This window comes from Telmatherina bonti, assembly GCF_933228915.1.
Source record: "Telmatherina bonti genome assembly, chromosome: 4".
Taxonomy (NCBI): Eukaryota; Metazoa; Chordata; class Actinopteri; order Atheriniformes; family Telmatherinidae; genus Telmatherina; species Telmatherina bonti.
In genome coordinates, this window is record NC_136622.1 from 8,676,844 (window position 1) to 8,700,225 (window position 23,382).

A 23,382-nucleotide genomic window follows, 5' to 3' on the forward strand; every position below is an offset into this window, starting at 1 on the left:
ATCAAAAGCAAAGTCAGAATTTTCATTTAGCTATTAATTTAATTTGAATTTTAATTTTTTAAAATTTATTCTAATTTTTTTTTTTGTCATCCCAGTTCAACTCCTTGACATGTCCTTGACAGCTGTATCTTTTCCTTGATTAAACAGAGGGTGCTGATACTCTGCAGTGTACATGTAAACTCCACACAGAAAGACTGCTGTTTTGAAACGCCCCCAGTCACAGTTTAAATAGTAATTTCCCTCCGGTTTGTTTATTAGTCAGTAAAATATGTTTAATTTCATATCAGTTAGTGGAGTAAAGTTTCCTCTTCAACTCCTAAATTTAATCTGGTTCTAAATATTTGTGCAAATTTAAGATTATATTTTACTGAGTATTGCTAAATAGATTTTACCATTTATGTTCACTTTTCCAGAAGATATTTTTCAATCATCAAACAAAAACAGCAGTTTTTTTCTTTATTTATTAAAGTTAAAATCAGCTTTATGCAGAGTTTAGGAAACTGCTGTGGCATCATCACTGTGGAACCGGCGTGTTGTAATTCAGGTATCTTATCTGATCGCAAGATGGCCAGGCAGGTAAATTAACAGAACAATTAACATATAAATAACAAGAAACAAACAAGTACAACATGCTTAATATTCAATCAAGTAGCCTTTAAAAAAAAGAAAAAGAAAAATTGGAGAAACTTCAATTACACATTTTCTTATTGTTTTTTCATTTATTTATCTTTACTTTTTATTTTAATTGTGTATATTTTAAATATATAAAACATTTATGTGAATATAAATGTTTTCATAGTAGTATAATATTTTTACCTCATAAGTTTGACTATTTTTATTGTTTTTATTCAGAGTAACACATATTTAATCATTTTTAAACTTGTAGATGTTTTCTATTTGTATTTAGTATTTTTACATTATTTTTTATTTTACATATTTACTGTTTAACACCTTACAAAGGGAAATGAATTAATTAAACCACCAAATATTTCATGGCAGGTATGTGGAAGTGAAAAATTAAGTATTTCCCAGTATGCTGAGAGTAACCTTTCCAGCTGTAGAAGTTATTTTTAATGTACACACCATACATGTAGATTTTCACACGTGTGTCATAATCCAGACCTGCTGAACTGTCTCACACTGTTATACAAACTGAAGTCATAAATATAAATCTATTTAGTCAGAAAACCAGAACAGTTCTGCCAAATTCCTCTCGTGGGATAAACCGGACCCTCTGGTGGTCTGGTTTTGGCCCCCAGGTCCTGATATCTCACACCCCTGCATCGGACTGTGTCTGGGGTTTTAAAAAGGCAGTACTGCCCCCTAGTGGAGAAAATTAACAAGCACATTTGTTGTTTTCACATTTCCAAACAAACAAGTTGTTCAGAACCGGCTGGCCTGCATGAAGTTTTGCCTCCTCGGCTGTTCGGGTCTCAGAAAGTTTGTCCTCTCAGCAGGTGTAAATTTTAACTCCTGCTGTCTGACGTCAACCAGGCAGACCTCATCAGCTCTGTCCGGGACTTTAATAATGAAACAGATGGAGGACAGATAAACTGGGCCAGCCCCCCCCCCCCCACCTCCTGCCTTCTTAGCAGTCAGCTGATCAGCTGTAGGTGGTGTTCAGTGAAGCACACACCACTCCTCCGCCTCCCACAGGGGCCTCATGGCTTTCATGTCTAACATGTCCACAGAACAGCAGAATCTCACACAGACTCCTCTGCTCAAGATTTGGGTTCCGTGGATGGGATACAACCAGAACCGCAGGAGGGGATGTAAGTGTTCTGAGAAACTGTGGCTTTAATGTTTTATCTGATGAAGCTTCTGTCTGCATCAACACTTTCTGCAGCCATGCTTTCACGTCACCCAGTTGGTACTGGACCCTTACTGCTTCTGGACTGGGCCCAGTCTAGTTGGAGGTTGAGTGTGTCAGAAGGCCACCATGTGATGCAGCCTGGCTGAACTGAACCGAGTCACAGTTTGCTCTGTACAGTGACGTGGTCCTCTGAGCATTTTGCTGATGCAGCGTGACCCCATTGATGATGGAACCGCCTGGAGGCTGAACCTCTCGGTCCTGTACCATCCTGTGTGTCTCTGGCTCCAGTTAACTGACAAGTCAACCCGCTAGTCTGCTTCCTGAACTAAACCAGAGACAGAAAGCCATGCAACAAGTGGGCCGGGCCTGGGTAAGACATAGAGGTGTTTTACAGTCTGCAAAGGTGAAACCTCTGGGGTTTGTTTTTATTCAGCTAGTTTGGCTGATGACACAGTCTGGGCTGCTTCTAGACCAGTCCAGGTCTGTCTGTCTGTCTGCATCCAACATGGTTTATAATGGTCCTGATCCAGAACTCTAACTTTCTGTTTTGTTTCCTCAGTATTGAGGTGATGATTTTCCTCCTCTTGGTACTGAAGTCTATCTGTGATTTGTTCTGGTTCAGACTTCTTCCAGTACTCACCATGTGTTCATGTTTGATCTTTGTTGTTTTTCATCGTGGACATTGAAAGTTCCTCTTGATGCTGTTTATGTGAAAAACCTGAAGAAATGTTTCTGGTTTGTTTTTCTTCTTTAAACTCTGAAACCATCATCCGTCTTCAGATGGTCCTGGTTTCCTTTGCTTTCGAGTCATTTAGTTTGTGGCTGAAAGGTTTCTTGTGTTGAAACATACATTGAAAGGAAATGTGAGCAGCGTCGTGGATCTCTTGTTGTCCTTGTTAATGAGAATTACCTCCACCGTCTCTCACACACATGTCCCACTAACCCTGTAATGGTCGGAACATGAGACCGATGCTCTGCTACTAAATAATTCACCATAAATGCAGAAACTTCCTGAAACTTCATTAACTTCCTGTGATTGTGTGTTTTCTTCCAGCCTCTGTGCCTCAGTTCTGCAACTCTCCAACGGTCATCGTGATGGTGGGACTACCTGCCAGAGGGAAGACCTACATTTCCAAGAAGCTCACTCGCTACCTGAACTGGATCGGGGTTCCTACAAAAGGTCACTTCACGTCTTTCAGTCTCAATTCCTTTTTTTTTTTTTTTTTAAAAAAACAAAAAACAACAACCTTTATTTAACCCAGGAAGTCCCTAGAGACTACTGGAAGACCTGGGCAAGGAGACACGTCATAGCACTAAACAGTTAAATAAAACTTCACTTCCAGGCAGAAAAAGAAGTTGCAAACAAAAGAAGATCACACACTCTCATATTTTTTGGGCCGTCTTTAGCTTTGATCACGGCAGCAATTGCTTGCATTGATTCAAAAAGCTTCTGCAATGTCGCAAGATTTAGTTCCATCCAGAGTTGCATTAATTTTTCATCACAATGTCCGACCACTGCGTAAAGCCCTCTCCAGGACATCCCCGAGATTCTCACTGGGGTTCAGGTCTGGACCTTGTGGAAGACTATGCATGTGTGAAAATGACTCTTGCTCCCTGAACCTAGGGCTGTGACGATATGCTTTTGTCCCGATTTGATTACGATTTTGTTTTTGGTGCCGATTTGATTTTTGATTTTGATTTTTAAATTGCGTTTCTAACAATTCTTCGATATTGCTGATTTCTGTAGATTAATAACAAAAGAAATGTATAAAACTTTTTTTTTCTCGTTGTTTAATTTCAATTAGGAAAAAAACAACACAGAAGCCAGACCATCATTCTGCTGCTGTAATGCCCAAGAAGACATGTAAAAAGATCAATAGAAACAATAAAAATAACAAAAATTTCATAATGGATTTTTTTTCTTCTATTTGAAAATTTTTTTTAAAAACATAAAACATTTTTTTAAACAACAACAACAACAAAAAAAATCCTTTTTAAGATTGTGAAACAAAAAATCCCGATATGCGATTTTTTTATTTGATTTTCCCACTCCTACTTGAACCACTCTCACTATTTGTAGCTTTATGAATCCTGACATCCAAAGAATCCATCAATTCAATACCTGCTCATGCTGCATATTCAGATAATCAACTGACTTTGGTCTATTGTTGACACAAGAATTTAGTACAAGATTCTTTACAAAATGGGGAAAATAAGCTGCTTGGTGGAGGTCTGCACTCGCCAAGTGCTTTTTTAGTTTTGACAACAAAATCTGAGCATGTTTCTTAGTTTTTTTTTTCCGTCAAATACTTAATATTCACTCTGAAAGAGAGCTTATTGTCCACGTATTTATAGAATGAGATGTTTTAGGGACATGTCCCGATATGGTAACAACTGATGATGGTGACAACTGAGAATGAGACTAACAAAGATGAGGAATTTGTTTTCTTTGCGGTGACAACCAGATTCAGGTTGCAGAGAGAAACCTGCACTTGATTATATGCTATCTGTATCTTAGTGTGGCTATAATCAATAGCCACACTAAGAGAGAGGATGGTGTCATCTGCATATGGGTGCACCTTGGTTGAATGTATGTTAATCCCATTATTTTTGATAAAAATGGAAAATGTTCTTGGGGCTAAAACAGCGTAGAGGCATGGATCTAAAGTAGTACTAAAACATGCCTCAGCTGAGAGTTTGCTTGAGTTCCAGGATATTTGTTCGTATTGACTATTTGGAAGTTGGACAATTATTGTTTAACAAGGGAAGTATCCTTTGAGATTTCAAGGATAGTATTTGTCTGGAGGGTTGATCGTTTTAAGTGTTTTAATGAGAAATTGTTTGTATATTTTTCATGTGTTTTCCTACTCCAGTGTTTAACCTTGGTCAGTACCGCAGGGAGGCAGTCAAGACCTATAAGAACTTTGAATTCTTCAAACCTGATAATGAGGAGGCCATGACGATCCGCAAGTGAGTGCAAAGCAAATCAGAATCAGAATAAATTTTATTGCCATTGTCAGTGAGTTACAAAATTCACAAACTAGGAACTTGCTTCGATGCTAATGTGCAACATATAACATTAATAAAGTAATAGTATAAAAGAAGGAATATTAGTTATGATAAAAAATAAAAATACTTTAAAAATGTAATATAAAATAAAAGGGCATACAAAGGAAATAAGTATATCAAGAATAATAATAAAAAAAAAAAAGTGCAAGTAGAAAGATGATACTAGTATGAGAAATAAAGTGACAGGTGTAAAGTGACCATGTGATGTGTCCAATGTTTTATAAAGTGTTCATGAGTCCAACGGCAGAGGGAAAGAAACTGTTCTTGTGGCGTGAGGTTCTGGTCCGGATGGACCGTAGCCTCCTGCCCGAGGGGAGTGGTTCAAAAAGTCTGTGTCCAGGGTGAGAAGGGTCAGCTGCTATCCGACCTGCACGCCCCCGAGTCCTGGAGACGTACAGGTCCTGGAGAGATGGAAGGCTGCAGCCAATCACCTTCTCAGCAGAGCGCACAATGCGCCGCAGTCTGTGTCTGTCCCTGACCGTGGCTCCAGCGTACCACACGGTGATGGAGGAGGTGAGGATGGACTCAATGATGGCCGTGTAGAACTGCACCATCATCTGGGCCGGCAGCTTGGCTTTCTTCAGCTGCCGAAGAAAGTACATCCTCTGCTGGGCCTTTTTGATCAGGGAGCTGATGGACGGCCCCCACTTCAGGTCCTGTGTGATGGTGGTGCCGAGGAAGCGGATGGAGTCCACAGTGGTGATGGGGGAGTCTGTCAGGACGAGGGGGGGAGAGGGAGCTGTGACTTTCCTGAAGTCCACGATCATCTCCACTGTCTTCTGAGCATTGAGCTCCAGGTTGTTGCTGCTGCACCAGGACACCAGCCGGTCTACCTCCCTCCTGTAGACAGACTCATCACCGTCAGAGATGAGCCCGATGAGGGTGGTATAATCCGCAAACTTGATCAGTTTAACAGAGTCATGGCTGGAGGTGCAGCAGTTGGTGTACAGGGAGAAGAGAAGGGGAGAAAGTACACAGCCCTGTGGAGATCCTGTGCTGATAGTCCGAGTAGTGGAGACATTCTTCCCCAGCCGCACGCTCTGCCTCCGGTCCGTCAGGAAGTCAGTGATCCACCTACAGGTAGAGTCGGGCACGTTGAGCTGGGAGAGCTTGTCCTGGAGCAGAGCAGGGAGGATGGTGTTGAATGCAGAGCTGAAGTCCACAAACAGGATCCTAGCGTAGGTTCCCGGGGAGTCCAGGTGCTGCAGGATGAAGTGAAGGGCTAGGTTGATGGCATCGTCTATAGACCTGTTGGCTCTGTAGGCGAACTGCAGAGGGTCCAGGAGGGGGGAGGTGAAGGACTTGAGATGAGAGAGGACCAGGCGCTCAAATGACTTCATGACTACAGACGTCAACGCCACAGGCCTGTAGTCATTAAGTCCAGTGATACGGGGCTTCTTGGGGACAGGGACGATGGTGGACAGCTTGAAGCAGGCTGGAACATGGCAGGACTCCAGGGAGATGTTAAAAATGTCCGTGAAGACCGGAGACAGTTCGCCTGCAAATGAAAACCCAGTTGAAGATGCAAGTCATGTGATTTGATTTGTCCTCCGTCATGTTCATGTAGCACTCATCCTTCACTCATATTTCTCAGTTTTTGTTCCTATACCAGTGTAACTTGTCTCTCAGGGCCTGCGCATCAGCTGCACTCAAAGATGTCGCTGCTTATTTCACCAAGGAATACGGACAAGTTGCTGTGAGTAGAAGGAAAATGACAGTAAAGCACGTTTTATATTTGTAATTCAGATTCCTGCTTCGAGAGTCGGATGTGGTTGTAGAATGTAGATAAACTGATGTTTCTGTCAGTATATAAAACAGTGTATAGAAGGCATTATGAGATGTGTGTCCAAACAGATGTTGGTCAGTGTATTTAATTTGTTATTGGCAACATCTGTGTCATACAGGTGTTTGATGCGACCAACACCACGAGAGAGAGGAGGACAGTCATCAATGCGTTTGCAAAAGAGAGAGGTTACAAGGCAAGAGAAAATATTCCTGCACGAGCCTTCCTCCTAGTTAAATGAGCATATTAATGTAACTTATTATCTGTAAACAGAGTTTGTTTGAACAGCCACAACTTAATGCTTTTAGCTTCATATTTACGACTATGTCAACAACACTGTCACCAAACGTGGTTCTGATTTCTCATCCAATAATCCCAAAGACAAAAATTAAACACATACCTAAATTCTCAAACTTCAGGTCTGAATATTACATGACCAGCTGGTTCTATATGAAAAAAAACTTGGTGACTTAAATAAGAGCAACTTGTTACATTTGTTGAACATAATTTTAAATTCTGTAAAGCACAAAAACACCAGACATGCAAAGCTAAAATCGTAGGCCTGTTTCATGTATGAACTTTTAAATGACTTCTTGTTTGCAGGTCTTCTTTGTAGAGTCTATTTGTGACGACCCAGAAATCATCACAGAGAATATCAAGGTGAGACTCTCATTCACACCTGATCAGAAACTCAGACTGAAAACAGTTATTTCTTCATGACTGTTTGCTTATGATAGTTTTTTTAAAGTGTCAAACTAGGGCCATGATGAAAGTGTCTGAACTAGACTTTATGGGGGTCCAGAAGGTGGGCCTGACTTTATCAGGAGTTCATGTAGTGATCAAGTAAAAGGTTGTGTTTTTCTCTCTAACAGACTCTCACACCCACCAATGTGATAACTGACATGAGAAATAAAACGCCTTTGCAATAATTATTTAAATGTTTCACTGAAATATATATAACAAGTCCAAAAATGTTTTGTTGCATGAGGAGCCTGATCTGTTAGTGGAGAGTGGGGGGTGTTAGACTGACTAGCTCTATGTTATACATAACTAGCTACATGTTGAGAAATATATACCTTTAATTTTCATCCTTATATAATCAGACTGGTTACAGAATACATTTCCCCACATTTTCATGCTGTAGCTACCTTGCTAGCTGAAACAAGGACACTAAGATACTCTTTAAGGCACCTTTATTGTTCAATCTTGGTTAACTGAGTTGATCTTTAGTCCTAAATACACTTACTGAAAACTAAATATAACATTGTTCATCTACTAAAACCTTTAACTTATGATTTGACTAGCACTGCTACATAGCATCATGCTAACATTATGCTAATAGCCTTACGAACATTTATAGTTGCACTTGTACAGGGACAAATCTCTTTTCAGGAATGTGTACCAAATCTCCTTTTTAAATTCAAATTTTGTTCATATTTTTAACAGATGACTAGTTAGGAAACTTCTTTAAGTTTTTTTTTTTGTTTTTTTTTTCTAGCATTGCTACTTAGCGTCATGCTAACATTATGCTAATAGCCGTACGAACATTTATAGTTGCACTTGTACAGGGACAAATGTCTTTTCAGGAATATGTACCAAATCTCCTTTTTAAATTAAAAATTTGTTTATATTTTTACCGGATGACTAGTTAGGAAACTTCTTTAAGATTTTTTTCCATAAATTTCTTTATATAAATACATAACAAATACTTTAAAAAAAAATGTGTATAAAATATTTTCTCTTTACGACCATTTCAGTCATGATTGCTAGGTCATTGGTTGTCATGGTGACATGCAAACAACAGTACAGTCATGTACAGTGTGGTTTGCACTGCAGCCACACAGCAAGAAGGTTGCTGGTTCAAGTCTTGGCTGGGGAGAGGTTGGAACAGGCCTTTCTGTGTGGAGTCTGCATTGTTCTCGTGTGCTCTGGCTTCTTCCCATCCACAAGACATGTGTGTTTGGTTAATTAATCACTTCCCACATGTAAGTTACTTTGGATAAAAGTGTCTGCCAAATGAATATCGAATAGAATAGGCTGAAGTAGCTGCTCTCACACCCAGCAGAGGTCACATGATCTACATACATGAACAAGCTCCACATGAACAGAAATTACAAGGGAATAGTATTGAACTAAAGCTCAACTGTAGAATCAATCAAATTCTCAATCTTCTTTTTTTTCCTCTTTGTCTTAGCAAGTAAAATTTGGGAGTCCAGATTATGTCGATCGAGACTTTGATGAAGCCATGGAGGACTTCATCCAGCGCATTGAGTGTTACAAGACAACCTACACGCCAATAGATGATGAAAAAGACAGGTAAAGACTTTACTTTGGGTGGGATTGCATTGCAGGACAATCTTAAAGACTCCTCTCTCTTCTGTGCTGTCACCTTAAACAGGAAGCTCTCCTACATCAAGATCTATGATGTGGGTAGTAGATATCTGGTGAACCGAGTCCAGGATCACATTCAGAGCAGGATTGTCTACTACCTCATGAACATCCATGTCACACCGAGATCTATCTACCTGAGCCGCCACGGTGAGAGCGAGCTCAACCTGCTGGGGCGAATTGGTGGGGATTCAGGCTTGTCTCCAAGAGGACAAAAGGTGTGTAGACCCTAAGAAAAATAAACAACTTTAGTCTTAGAAGAACCAGAGCATTAAGTTGTACAAGGTGAGTTTTAAAATCCTTTTTTATCCCTCAGTATGCCAACGCTTTGGCTACCTTCATCAGAGGACAGAAGATCAAGGACCTGAAGGTGTGGACAAGCCACATGAAGAGGACCATCCAGACTGCAGAGACTCTGGGAGTACAGTACGAGCAGTGGAAGGCTCTGAATGAGATAGATGCTGTGAGTTGTTACACTACATCACGTCTCCAGACAGATGTTCTTCCTTCAAATGACCTGTACCTTGGTGTTGCTGTCTCTAAGACAGTTACTCCACCACTCAAAGTAGAGCTCTAAAACAAGGATCTTCAGTCCAGGTCCAGCAGGTTTTACATGTTTCCTTGCTGCAACACATGTGATTCAGACTCAGACTTGATGCAAGCTAAAGCTAACACAGACTTTATGTCAGACTCCACACAAGTCTGATAACTACCGACTGTGTGGTGTTTGTAAAGTTCCATTTGGAGAGCGCTTGACAACCACACTCATGAAAACAGAGCGCAACACAACAAGGCTAAAGAAGGTCTCAAACAAGATAGAAAGCATTTGAGTTGTAAATGATTTGATCAACATGTTTTTTATAATGAGGGCCAGCGGCTCATCCTGCAAATAAAGCTTAAAATAGAGAATCGTGACCCTCTGTAAACGCTGTAAAAAAGGGCGTTTCCAAGGTTACATGCTCATTTCTTTCTTCCTTTGTTTTTTTTTTTAACTGACCCAATTATACATGTGTATTATGATCCACATCAGACATGATTAGTGTGTTTTTTACATGTGCATTATTTACATGTGTTGGTCTTGGTTCAGGCGAAACTGTGCCAAGGCAATGTGAAAGGTTATCAGAGAGACTGGAAACTGACCAGTCAGAGGATAAGACCAACCACAGTCTCTGCTTCTGGAGTCCAAATATTCTGGTTGGTCTGTTTAGCTGAGCATGCTGTGAAGGAAATGGCACTGTGTGCAGTTTGGACTGACAGCTCTCATGAAGATGAGTCTCTGCTGTCATTCCCTCAGAGTGCAGAAGTGCCTCCTCACAATGTGTTTTCACTTGTGGATGCTAGTTTACATGCTCATCTAACACACATGCACCAGGTTTTTACTGCTCTGTTTTCATGTGGAACCTCGGTTTTCATGCGTGCCCTTTTCAAACTGATCTGTGCTCTAAAACTACAGACCAAGTCAGACTGACTTCTGCAAGAGTTTTGTTAACTTGAGAAGAAAACAAGCTGACAAAACAACAGAGTTGTTTGCATTAGTATGGGTGTTGTGTATTTTAGGATCATTCTGCAGGATGTTCATACTCAGAAGTACTGGATCCAGTACTCAGCTGTGTAGATGATGCTTATTACTGTCTCTTTAGGGTGTTTGTGAGGAGCTGACCTACGAGGAGATTCAGGAGAATTATCCAGAAGAGTTTGCAATGAGAGACCAGGACAAGTATCGCTATCGTTATCCAAAAGGAGAGGTCGGTCCTACTGCTGCTTTCTTTTCTCTTGTTCTCTTGCAAAAATGTACATGCACAAAAAACTGCTATTAAATCTTCAAAAATCTGGATTTTTTTTCATAAATCACTCGAACAAATTCCAAACTTTCAAACATTCAACCTATTTTAAAGCTGTTAGTGCTTTAAACGCCAGTTTGATTGTTTGAATAATTATTGAGTCATTAAAAACACACAATAATAAATACCAGGGACTTGAGTCATGCACATGTCAAAGACTAACAACTTTCCTGGTAAAAAATGTCCCAGGAACTTCCATTAAATTACATGTTCTAATCTTACGGTCACTAGAGTTTAATATCATTCATTCTTTATTTGGTAATACAGTCGAGATATTTGACAGTTTTACGGCAGTCTACCAGAATGAACTGGTTTCCAGTTGGATGCAGATGCAGGAAATTCTTATATTTTTGCTGGTTATGTTTATAATGGAGCTGTGGCGCTATCAATGTGGGACTGTTTATTGATTTTTTTTATTTGATCCTTTTGGTTTGGGATGCGGCCCAGATCCTACGGCCCATTGTGTGGATGGTTTGGGAATGCTCCCCTGTTTTGTTTTTTCAACTGGGGCTCCCTTCTCTTTTGCCTCTGTGTTAAATTTAATAATATTATTTTTAAATGTTGCTGTTTGGCAGTGGACTCTCATATGTTCTGGTTTCTTCTATTTCATTCATTCATACATTTTAAATGAATGTTTTCTATGATTTTTTTAAAGAAATAATTAAACATTTAAATAAACAAACTGGCATTTAAAAGGTTAAAATCCTAAAATTAATCAAAGTTTGGGAGATTTGGGGATGTCCAAAGTTATTTAAGCGACTTATGATAAAAAAAAAGCAGAGAAAATATTGATTTTAAGATGATTTTATGGCAGTTTTTGGTGTATGCAGACTTTCTGCAATAAAGGTTGCCAGAGGGTTAAGCAAATATCAACAGAGTATAACTAAAAAGAAGAATTTTTGCAAACATTTATTAGCTGTTACAGCCAAAGTGATGAGCAAATAAAACAATAAAAAGAAGTTGTTAAAAAATAAACAGAAATACTCGAGAATGGCAGCATGGGGAGTGTTTTGTTAAACTGTTAAACATAAGTTCTCTATGTTAATGTCTCAGGGAGTCTTTTTTAACATGAAATAGTCCAAAATAGTTCAAATAAAACTTATCATGCAGCTCTGTTCATGTTGACCAGTTTTAGTAGACTCTGATGCACTAAATGGTCTGGCACCTTCGTACCTTTCGGAGCTTCTGCACCATCATCGGCCTGTCAGAGCTCTAAGAACCGAAGACCAGATGCTCTTAGTGGTCCCAAGGACTCGACTCGTGACTCGTAGACAGAGTCTTTTCTATAGCAGCCCCCAAATTCTGGAACGATTTCCCTCTTTCAGTGAAGCTACGGCTTTAAGTGGTTTTGAGTCTTTTTTAAAAAGTCTTCTTTTAAATTGGCTTTTAACCCCGTAGAGCAGGACTACTACGCCCCTTATTTGTCATATGTTGTCCATTTAACTGTTTTTTTATTCTGTCTTTTAATGTTGAATTATTTTATTAACCTGTACAGCACTTTGGATACCTTGTGGTTTATATAAGTGCTTTATAAATAAAGTTTTGATTGATTGTGTGTAATGTTACAGCTGGCACCATGCAGACCAGATGTGTTACTTTACATCATAGATGATGCTCTGATTTATTCTACTGACTTCATCTGAATCAGCACCAGAACCATTACTGGTTCTCATGGGATCATGAGAATAAAATCTGTTTTCATTTTAACTGTCGATGCTCTAAGAACGTGTCAGAATCAGCATCTAAAGTAAAGATTAGATTGGTTTGGTTGGCTGAACCATGACTTTGTGTCCTTCTAGTCCTATGAGGATCTGGTCCATCGTCTGGAGCCGGTCATCATGGAGCTGGAGAGGCAGGAGAATGTTCTGGTTATCTGCCATCAGGCTGTGATGCGTTGCCTGTTAGCCTACCTGCTGGACAAACCTGCAGGTAATGAAAAAACACATGTAGCCTCTGTAAGAACTGAATTATTTAACTTGTTTAAATCCCCTGAATGCTGTGATTTTCCTTTTCTTCTTTGTGAAGATGAGCTGCCGTATCTCAGATGTCCCCTTCACACGGTGCTCAAGCTCACTCCAATTGCTTACGGTATGTAAAACGTACCAGAGTGGGTACAACAGTGGGTACCAGAGTATAGAAACCAATGTCTCTATTTAAGTCTGTTTATTTTTCTCTTCAACTGTAGGCTGTAAAGTTGAATCATTTTACCTCAATATTGAAGCTGTCAACACACACAGAGAGCGGCCATCGGTGAGTTTTCACAGTTTTTATCATTCAGAGAATAAAAATACTTCAGATATTTTCTTTTTCCAGTTTATCCAGGAAAATGTTAATTTATTTATACTTAAAAAGTCATGTTTCCCATGGGTAAGTTTTTCACTGGCACATTCCACCAATGTGGTCCATTTAAAAGGGAAAAAAGCAGATTTAGTATCAGATATTATTATTATTAAGATATAATCAATAAGCATTGTCACAACCATGAAATGACCCACCAAACACTTCTTTACTGACATTACTGACTTTTTGGGTATGTATATGATGGACTGGTACATAGTGGTTGATACACTACCAGTCAAAAGTTTGGACACACTTTGCCATTAAATTTGATGTATTGAATCCAGTGTATATCCATCACCAGTAATGGAAATATCATGAAGAAAGAACACGAAATTGGAGAAATACCAATGCCTCAAACATCAGACAGGATCAGATCCTTTGATTGGACGATGATGGGAAGATATTTCCATCTGAGATAATAAAAAAAAATGAAATAAAAAACACCCTTCGTCATCAACAGTGATATCATTGCTGCATTCTGTTCGGTGTGGATGGATTCCTGCATGATGAAGGTGTCTCTGTCCAAGCTGCAAACACACTGGATGTGTCCTTAGTGTTCAATCATGTGTTGTGTTTTGTTTTTATTGTTTTATTTCCCATTGAATGAAAACAACAGTGCGATTGCAGGACATCTCCACACCTGCATGTCAACCAGGAACTCATGTGCAAACACAGCTTCAATAAACCAGTCAAGGAAACTCGGAGTGATCTGACTCTGAGCTGAGCAACTTGTAGTTTTTTGTTCCAGATCAGCTGCTTTGAATTGGTTTAATCAATTTGAGTGTTTTTACCGAGTTAGAAACAACAGCTAAGAGTCCATCATCAATGGAGCTTCAATACCTGGAGTCACCATGGTAACCCCTGTCTTCTATTTCTGCTTCACAGTGGGCTCATTTGCAAAATAAATATTCAGTGGCTATTTATACATCTTGTAATGGATGGATGACAGGTAGATATAATCAGACCTTTTTGCAGATAAAGTCACAAACTGATAAATGTTGTTGGATCCATTTAATTTTAATCAGGAGTGTTTGTGCAGGGAAGCAACAAAAACCTGCGGCATCCCGGCCCTAGATGACTGCAGTTTGACACCCCTGGTTTAAAGCCTTTGTGATTTAAGAATTTTACGAGTTTTGGAACCGGAAAACACTAACTTTGCACCATTTAATTAATGCAACAAGTCTGAGAAATGCCACAGTGTGCATGACTCATCCTTATTTAAAAAAAACAAAAAAGAAATAAGTAATGTACTGTTAACACTATGTGTTAACTTCCAAAGTGTGAACATAGATAAACAGCCAGCCAAACTCCTTTTCATGAGCCAGGATAGTGAGCGTACTTGCGCCTTTATTCTCCTTGTGCACACAAAGTGCATCATGGTGACAGCATTGAATTGGAGTGAAACAAAAAGAGATACAAAAAAATACTCTTACTAGAGTCTCACCTTTCTTGAACAGTAAGTAACAGGTACACACGAATGTTTATTTTGACAAGATAAAACAAACAGCATCTTTATAGCAGCAATGTATGAAGCACAATTATCTGAAGTTACACAAACTTATATACAGTTTAGCACATCCTGAACAAAACATTCTTATCAACTGTGAGGCATGTAAACAACTTCTGGTACTTACAGAGCAGGGGCTGAAGGATAAACACAAAGGATGGCTTCTCAGATGCAGCCATGATGTTTCCTATTCAGGGCTTCCTACTTCCTGGTTTTTCAACAGATGTCAAAATAAAATTCCTCAGTTCTAACTTCACTTTCCTGTTTCTGAGATTACAAAATAAAAGTCTCACAATCAGCTCTTTCCTTTTTAGTAAATAGTCCCAACATAATAACTTTCAGCAGAACGCTTGGTCACATTATAGAAAATAAACTCAGGCCTGAACAAGTGAGCTTAATTACCTTAAATTTGGTTTTTTATCAAATAAAAGGAGTCCGCCAGAATTCATCATCCTGGTGAGAAGCAGCCAATGAGAGGATGATTTCAGTACAGGGATTGTTTATTTGACCTGATGAGTAATGTAGCAGCATTTGAATGGACTGGAAGCGGTGATAGATGGTTTTACAGAGATATGTGGGCCCCATGTAGGCCATACACCAGCAGTTTGGACATGAAACAAAATGTACACAAAAACCAGATAGTTACACCACAGTGTCTAGTGTATTCCCATTGGAAAAGATGTTCTAAATGTCATTTCACAGTGTATCATTCACAATTTTCACAATGTCGCGTTGGGGAAGGGGGGGCCCCTGGGCCTAGGGTGTCCCAGGGGCCCCTGCACTTTTTATCCGGCCCTGTTTTTTCAACATGTTCTGTGTTTGGCAGCGGTACAAAGAAAGTTATAAGGAATTATTTTAAAAAAATAAAAAGCAGGAATCTTGCCCAGAGTGCCATACTAGACATGTCCAGCTGGACGTCGTTTGATGAAACATTGATGAGGAAATGACATCACAGCCGCTCCGTTTCTGAACGTCCTTCCTGCGTAAATCATTCAGTATTAATTCAGCTTCTGATTCTCTGGTATTGTGTTGCTATGACAACCCATGTTGCTTCAGGTGGAGGAGAAAGGCAGAAACTCAGTTTCTGTTATCCAGGAGGTTTACTCCATGGAGTCCATTACCATGGTAACAGACGTGGGGTATAACTTGGCTTGATCTGGAACCAAAACCCAGACTTTCCCTGAATTCAGGGTGAAAATGTGCAGAGTTTGTGCTTAACCTGCCTCTGCAAAACGCCGCAGCTTATATCCCCTTCTCTCCATGTTCACGTTGGCACTCAGACAAACTGGAAGTCTAGTTCTTGCTGCTTGAAGACCAGTTGCTGCCAATAGATATTAGAGTAGAAATGTGTTTTGTTTGGCTGATGTGGGGATTTTTTAGTTCTGAGTAAAGTCTCACTTTTGTTGTTTATTTACTTTGGTTGGTTTATTTTGGATTTAGTTTCTTCATAAGTGAGATTCTGCTGTTTTTAATAAACTCTCAGAATGTTTTGGTCAAATCCCACAAAAACAAGTTTTTATTGTGGCACGTCCGTTTACGCTGACCACTAAAACACACAATTCTCCTCTGCTTGTTCTGCTTCTTTACAGATCAGAAGCTGTTAGAATATCACAGCTAAGTAACACACAACAAAGCAAGTTTACTTTCTCACTACATTAAAGCATAATGTTCCTATCAGCTGCTCTTCCACCATGAGGCATGATGAGGATGTCAGAACTCTGCTCTAGAATGGGCCGATCCGGTTTATAGTCAACTTCTGACAGTAATTCTGCCATCATGTATCGGTAAACTCTTGGTGCATTTCTCCTTTTTATTGCAAAGGCCGAAGCTAAGAATGAGTAAAAGCTGGTTAACAGCACATTTAATGAGTTTGTTTTAGTCCCTTTAAAGCTGCCGATGATGCATTCAGTGCTACAAGAAAATCTGAAATCTTAACATTCAAATAGCAATAAATAAGTCCCAAAGAAAATCTGATATATTTGTCAGAAGGAGAAACTTTAGACATTACAGCCAATCAGGGTTCGAACTAAAATCCTCAGGGAAGGGACCCTGCGGTCCACGTTTGTGGAGGATCCTGCCTGAAGACTGGAGGACGGCAGGACACCTTTACGTTTTTAAAATGTTAACATTTAATTTTGTTCTTTAAATTTCAAATAAATGTATTTAATGGTAAAATATTATGTGTATGTATTATATGTATATATGACATAATTTTTTTTCATTTATTTGTTTATTCTTTCTTTTATTTATTTATTAAGCTGTTCATTGGCCCAACAGTAGACCAGTGACCTGCACAGGTTAAAAAACTGAATAGATAGATGGGTTTCTTTTCTTTCTATCTTATTTTCTTTCTTTCTATTATATTTTATCATCATTTTTCTTTTAAAAAATTATTTAATCTGTTTAGTGTTTATTATTAATGGTTTTATAGACGTCACACCAGTTTTTCCTCGCTGATAGCATGTCTCAGTTTTATTCGGTTCCAGTTCTGTTTTACTTCTTTTCCGTGTTTTCTGTTTTTTCTGTGTTCTACGTGTTTTACGTGTTTTACGTTTTTTCCGTGTTTTACGTGTTTTACATGTTTTACGTGTTTTACATATTTTACATGTTTTACATATTTTACGTGTTTTACGTGTTTTACATATTTGACATGTTTTACGTGTTTTACGTGTTTTACATGTTTTACATGTTTTACGTGTTTTACGTGTTTTACATTTTTTCCGTGTTCTCCGTGTTCTACATGTTCTACGTGTTTTACATGTTTTACGTGTTTTACGTGTTTTACATTTTTGACATGTTTTACGTGTTTTACGTGTTTTACATGTTCTACGTGTTTTACGTTTTTTCTGTGTTCTACGTGTTCTACGTGTTTTACATGTTTTACGTGTTTTACATGTTTTACGTGTTTTACGTGTTTTACATATTTTACATGTTTTACGTGTTTGCGTTTGAGCGGATGTCATCTCTGAAGGACATGCTACCATTTGGAAAGAAAGAAAATGATCAGAGGAAAAGTTTTATTATAACAACATGCATAAAAGCTGTTTGACCTGTCAGCATTTTCACCTTGAATCTAATGTGAGAGGATTGGAAACAAACAACAAAAAGCAGCTGATGTAGTCAGAAAACCAGTCTTTAGGATAAAATGAAAAGCGTCTGCCATGCGGACAAAACAGCACTTGTTGACACACTTTCAAATCCAAAATTAACCTAAACATCACCAAACATCTGTGGACAAAAACAGTTTGCCCCTTCCACAAGTAAATAAATAAGAACTGAGAGCCTATTTATGTCTCTTTACAAGCTGTGATTTCTGTAAAGTTTTCTTTTACCTGTGATATTTTCTGTTCAAACACATTAAGTTAGTCTTTGTTTGGTTATTTATGCACATTAACAGGAACACTGTTGGAGTTCTCAGACAGTTCAGCGTTGGTTTTATTGTCTTTGCAGAATGTCAACATCAGCAGAGACCCAGAGGAGGCTCTGCAAACCGTTCCAGACCACATATAGAAGCTGTTTCTGGAGAAATGGACTTTACTCCTTCGGCCTGACTGGATGTTAGAGATCCAGCTCCATGTTTACTGGGCAGGAACAGCAGAGGAGGAAGACAGGATGGGAGATGGTCTCAGTTGTCTCCAGAGTCTGTGAAATGTTCCAGTGTCTTTTCTGACTATTTTGGGTTTAATTTTCTTTTTTTTTATGTTTACATCTGATTCATAGAAAGAATAATATTAAACGGTTGTAAATCAACACTGACTAAATGGCCAGCAGGTTGTTGTAAAAAAAAGGATCAACTGGGAAAATATTTGGGAATCAGAACCATGGACAGCACCGGACAAACAATGGCGGGCGCTCTGAGATCAGCCTTGGTTGGAAAATTGTCTTAAAGTGAAGTAAAACTCTTCCCAGAATCAAACTAAAACAAACAAACTTAAATTTAGAAGATGATGTTTTTCTGCAGCCGGCAGGACTCTGAGAAACACGCTGAAGGGAAAAGAAAACTAACATCAAGAAAGATTTAGGAAAATATTCAGGTCGGAGAGGAGTGAAGGAGGAGTAGGAGGAGGAGAAGACGAAGAAAGAGGAGGAGTAGAAGAAGAAGGAGGAGGAGGATGTGTTTTTTCTTCCCCAAAAAGTGGAGCAGGGGTTAATAACCCGTCATTTTTGTGAGACCTCGAAGGTCTCAGTGAACAGAAAGGAGATCGTGACTCCTCTCTTCTTCCTCCATCTCTTCTTCCTTCCTTTTTTCTCCTCTGGTTGTCTGTGAGCTCACCTGTCCGACATGTTTGTGTCATCAGAGCATATTTCACGTCCGAATCTGTTTCCTCTGAGCTGAGCTGGAGAGAAAATGTGACTTCTGTTTGCACCAGTAAGAGTTTTACACGTTTTTTCTTAAAAAGATCAAACAAACATGGTGTTTTTTAAACTGCAGTGTGTACTAGTTTGCCTGGTTTTGTTAATGGAAGCGGGATTATCAGAGGATTACCAGATACATCTTGGCAACAACATTCTTTTACAGGTGAGAGGGTTATCTTTTAATTCATCGCACACATTTCTGCTACTTTCTTTGTTCCTTCAGATGAAATAATGATTTCTGATTTCATGTATTAAAACAGAACAGTTTATACTTTGTGACTTTATCAATGTATATTTTGGCAATCGTTGCTGGAGCCTGAAATAAATTCAACTTTACTGAAAAAACACGACAGAGTCTCTTGATCCTAATTCTAAATCATTTCTATAATAAGTAAGTATCCCTTTCAGGGGTCTGTGAGCTGTTTATGTTTAAGTCCCGCTGTTGGACAGGATATTTGGTCATGTATTGACACAGTGTGTGCAGAATTAACTTTGGAAAGCAAAGCCCGGCCCGCTCTGTGTACAGTGAAAGCATTTATTTCCAGTTTCACTTCCCTTCATTCATTCATGAATAGTTGGGATTCAGGCTGTTTTCACACCAAATCCTGACCTCACTCAGGAAGATTGTGAAGATTACATTAAAAAAAGGAGCATTTGAACACACTCACACTGATTTATTGTGCTCAGTTGCAGCTTTAAATCATAACAACAAAGGTGTTTCTTACTAAGTTAACACTTTTTTTTTTCCTTTACTTGCTGCATTGTTTCTTTTCCAGAGAGTAAAGCGACAAAGCAAACCAACAAAACCAGTGGTAAGTATCAGTTTTCAGATAGTCAACTTGTTGTTTGTTGGAGCAGGAAATGAGAGTAAACAGTCAGAGAAAAAGCTTTCTTTCCTCAGCAGCTCCGCGGCGGCTTCCACTCAGTTGGCTTCGGGGTTAACTTACATACAGAAATACTGTCTGTTGTGCAAACCACAGCTTCAGAAATAGCAGCGAGCTTCTGGCTTGATGTTGCTCTCTTCCTCCTGCCCGTCGCCTTGTTCTGCAGGAATGTCGCCAACTCTTCCCAGATTGATCCCAGCGGGCGCCAGCGCTCCTCATGTAAACACAGGGAGGGGGCAGACGCCACACCGGGCGGAGCAGATGATGGAGGGGAGAAAGGAAAGAGTGTTGGTGGTTTTTCCTCTGTCGCAGGGTGGTGTAAATGGTCAGGGGATTTGAGACAGAGGAACAGAGTGCCGTCAGGGTGTTAAACTTTGGAGCCACTTTTCTATACATTCAGATGTTTCCCTGCTGCAACACACCTGATTGAAATCACATCCTTCCCAAAATTGTCAGGTGTGTTGCTACAGGGAAACATATAAAACCTGCAGGACACTGACCCAAGAGGTCTGCCATCAGCTGTCACAGACTGATGTCAGGATGTTACAAAGGTAAAAAGTGTGTGTTAACCATAGACTGAATATAAAAAGATGGATGGAGCCTCCGTGAAGTCATATGTAGGTTTCTGAAGAGCTGAATTAAAGCTCGGTGGGCAGTTCCTACCATCGCCATCTTGGCAGGGGCATGCGTGTCGTCTTGCTCAGAAAATACAAATATGAGCAAAGAAGTGGAGCTGAGAGGGGGGCTGTGAGCACCATGATTGACATCGAGCGAACTCTGAGCTGCCTGTAGCTAATAGCTAATCGAGCTAACCCGGATATAACAGGAGATAACTAGCTAACGGAGGTAAGCGGGCTAAAGCCAAGTCACGTTGTTAACCGGTCAAAAACTGCGGTTGTTTTACATTTTTCTTACTTGAAGCGGGAGATTGGGTACCTGTCAATCAAAAGGACACGCCCCTAAATGTGCTGAACTTCGAGATTAAATTACTTTTAAACAGGTGAGTTATAAAAAAAATTCACTCCCCCAAAGTTGTCATGAAGGTAAACCTGACCTATTGAACCTAAAATGGATTTTTGAACCAGGCTGTAAACATGTTTATTTCTGCTGTGAAGTTGGTCTTGGGGATTCGCTCTGTTTTGGAGCCCCTAGAGGATGAAGGGGGAATTGCAGCTTTATGCACTTCTGCATAGGCTTCACTTTTCGCCGGACGCTCCGTCCATCTTTCATATACGGTCTTTGGTGTTAACGAGGGTGTCAGAGGAACAGAGTGATGTCAGGATGTTGTAGAGCAGGACTACTCAGTTCAGTTCTGGGGCCCCATCCTGCAGGTTTTCAGTGTTTCTCTGCTCAGACACATCTAACAACATGCACAATGATTCATCAGTTTGAGTCACGTGTGTTGGAGCAAGGAGACACTGAAAACCCGCAGGAATGCAGCTCTGGTGGGATCGTATTGGGTAGCCTTCTTATAGAGTGATGTCAGTGTGTGATAGCGTGACATCAGGATGTTTCACAGTGATGTCAGAGGAGCAGAGTGATGGTCTTGGTTCATATTTTCTGAATGTATCACAGATGGATTCTGGGCCTAAACTGCTCTGCGATTCTGTAAACCATCAGTGGGGTTTTAAAATCTATCCTGCCACTGACTGGAAACCAGTATAAACTGGAAACCAGTGTAAAGATATTAAACTGGTGTGATGTGTTCAGATCTTAGTCCCATTTATAGCTCCAGCAACATCTGGATGAGCTGCAGATGTTTCACGCTCTTTGTAGGAAGTCCTGTTACAAGACCGTTCCAGTGATCCAGTCTACTTGAGATGGATGATGTAGGAGCTTCTACTGGTCTTACTGGGAAACTAAACTTTTAATTCTGTCAATGTTTCTGATGGTAAAAAGCTTCTTGGTGGCAGCTTAGATGTTGCTGCTGAAAGTCACGTCTGACTTGCCGCTCAGGTTACAAATTTGTTCAGTGGTCCCAGGAGCCGGAGTCTCAAGATGTTCACTGATGTGTTGAGGAGCAGAGTGATGTCAGGATGTTGCAGAATGATGTCATAGAACTAGAGTGATATCAGGGTGTTATGGAATGATGTCACAGGAGCAGAGTGATGTCGCGATATTAGTGATGCATGACAAAAGTGTGATGTCATGTTTTACAGAGTGATATCAAAGGAACAATTTGATGTCAGGGAGTTAAAGGCTGACATCAAGATGCTACAAGCTGATGTCAGAAGAGCAATGTGATACAAGAATGTACTATCAGAGGAACAAAGTGATGTCAGGATGATGCAGAGTAATTTCAGGATGTTACAGAGAAATATCATGGGGTACAGGTGATGTCAGGATGTTATAAAATGATGTCATAAGGGTGATGCCAAGATATTACTGAGTGATTTTAGAGGAACAAGGTGATGTCAGAATGTTACAGATTGATACAATGATGTCACAGTAATGCTTAGATGTTAGAGAGTAACGTCAGTATATGTCATAGGAACAAAGTGATGTCATGATTTTAGAGAGTGATGTCAGGATGTTCCACAGCTATATCAGGATGTTGCAGTGTGAAATCAGAATGTGACAGAGTGATGTCACAGGAACAAAGGGATGTCATGATTTTAGAGAGTGATGTCAGAGGAACAGAGTGACTTCAGGATGATACAGACGAATGACAGGATGTTACAGGGTGATGTCAGTATATTGCAGTGTTGTTAGAGGAACAAAGGGATGTCATGATTTTAGAGAGTGATGTCAGGATGTTCCACAGCTATATCAGGATGTTGCAGTGTGAAATCAGAATGTAACAGAGTGATGTCACAGGAACAAAGGGATGTCATGATTTTAGAGAGTGATGTCAGAGGAACAGAGTGACTTCAGGATGATACAGACGAATGACAGAATGTGACAGAGTGATGTCACAGGAACAGAGTGATGTTACAGAGTGATGTCAGCAGAGCACTGCTTCCTGTTTCTCATCAGGGCTTTACTTTCCTCCTCTGTGAGAAGAATCCTTCACGAGTCAAAGATTTTAATGCTTTCTTTTTACTAACGTCTGTGTTTGACATGTGACCAGCTGAAGGTGACGGAGTACCACGTGAGGTGTTCCGTTGCCTCCAGATATGTCGTCACCACAGTCCAGAGTTCAGTGTGGAATCAGCTCCCCATCACCAAGGAGGCAGCGTTTGAGGTGGACCTGCCCTCTTCTGCCTTCATCTCCAACTTCAGCATGTGAGTCAGTCCAACCAAGGTTTCCAGACTCTGTCTGTTAACGCCAACATGTTTTGTTTTGTTTTTTTAAGAATGTATCTACTATTTTCCTTTCATTCTTATTAAAACCGCCTACAACTTGCAAACCATTATTTTGACAAATGCTTGACTGCAGGTCGTGAAATAACTGCAGTAAC

At 39.7% G+C, this 23,382-nt stretch overlaps 3 protein-coding genes across 6 annotated transcripts in view; 2 read left to right on the forward strand and 1 right to left on the reverse strand.

Moving 5' to 3' along the window:
- The window catches only part of LOC306755497 (6-phosphofructo-2-kinase/fructose-2,6-bisphosphatase 1-like), a 27,145-nt gene extending 7,707 nt beyond the window's left edge, over positions 1–19,438 (forward strand). For 2 of the 4 annotated variants that reach the window (XM_079239901.1, XM_079239900.1), the window contains 13 exons: positions 2,868–2,993; positions 4,687–4,783; positions 6,512–6,578; positions 6,787–6,861; positions 7,269–7,325; positions 8,860–8,981; positions 9,064–9,271; positions 9,370–9,516; positions 10,694–10,798; positions 12,694–12,823; positions 12,920–12,982; positions 13,080–13,144; positions 18,192–19,438. In XM_079239901.1, the coding sequence (XP_079096027.1) occupies positions 2,868–2,993; positions 4,687–4,783; positions 6,512–6,578; positions 6,787–6,861; positions 7,269–7,325; positions 8,860–8,981; positions 9,064–9,271; positions 9,370–9,516; positions 10,694–10,798; positions 12,694–12,823; positions 12,920–12,982; positions 13,080–13,144; positions 18,192–18,251 (1,322 nt within the window). In that variant the 3' untranslated portion in view covers positions 18,252–19,438. The other 2 variants (XM_079239898.1, XM_079239899.1) reach the window with 2 other exon arrangements.
- Positions 1–23,382, reverse strand: part of LOC306755498 (6-phosphofructo-2-kinase/fructose-2,6-bisphosphatase-like) — a gene marked incomplete at its 3' end in the record, with an annotated part of 158,060 nt that overhangs the window by 83,805 nt on the left and 50,873 nt on the right. The gene's annotated exons all lie outside the window — the stretch shown is intronic.
- Positions 19,153–23,382, forward strand: part of itih6 (inter-alpha-trypsin inhibitor heavy chain family member 6) — a gene marked incomplete at both ends in the record, with an annotated part of 13,264 nt that continues 9,034 nt past the window's right edge. The window contains 3 exons of the mRNA XM_079239675.1: positions 19,153–19,260; positions 19,874–19,909; positions 23,052–23,206. Of these exons, the coding sequence (XP_079095801.1) occupies positions 19,153–19,260; positions 19,874–19,909; positions 23,052–23,206 (299 nt within the window). The remainder of the gene's footprint in view (positions 19,261–19,873; positions 19,910–23,051; positions 23,207–23,382) is intronic.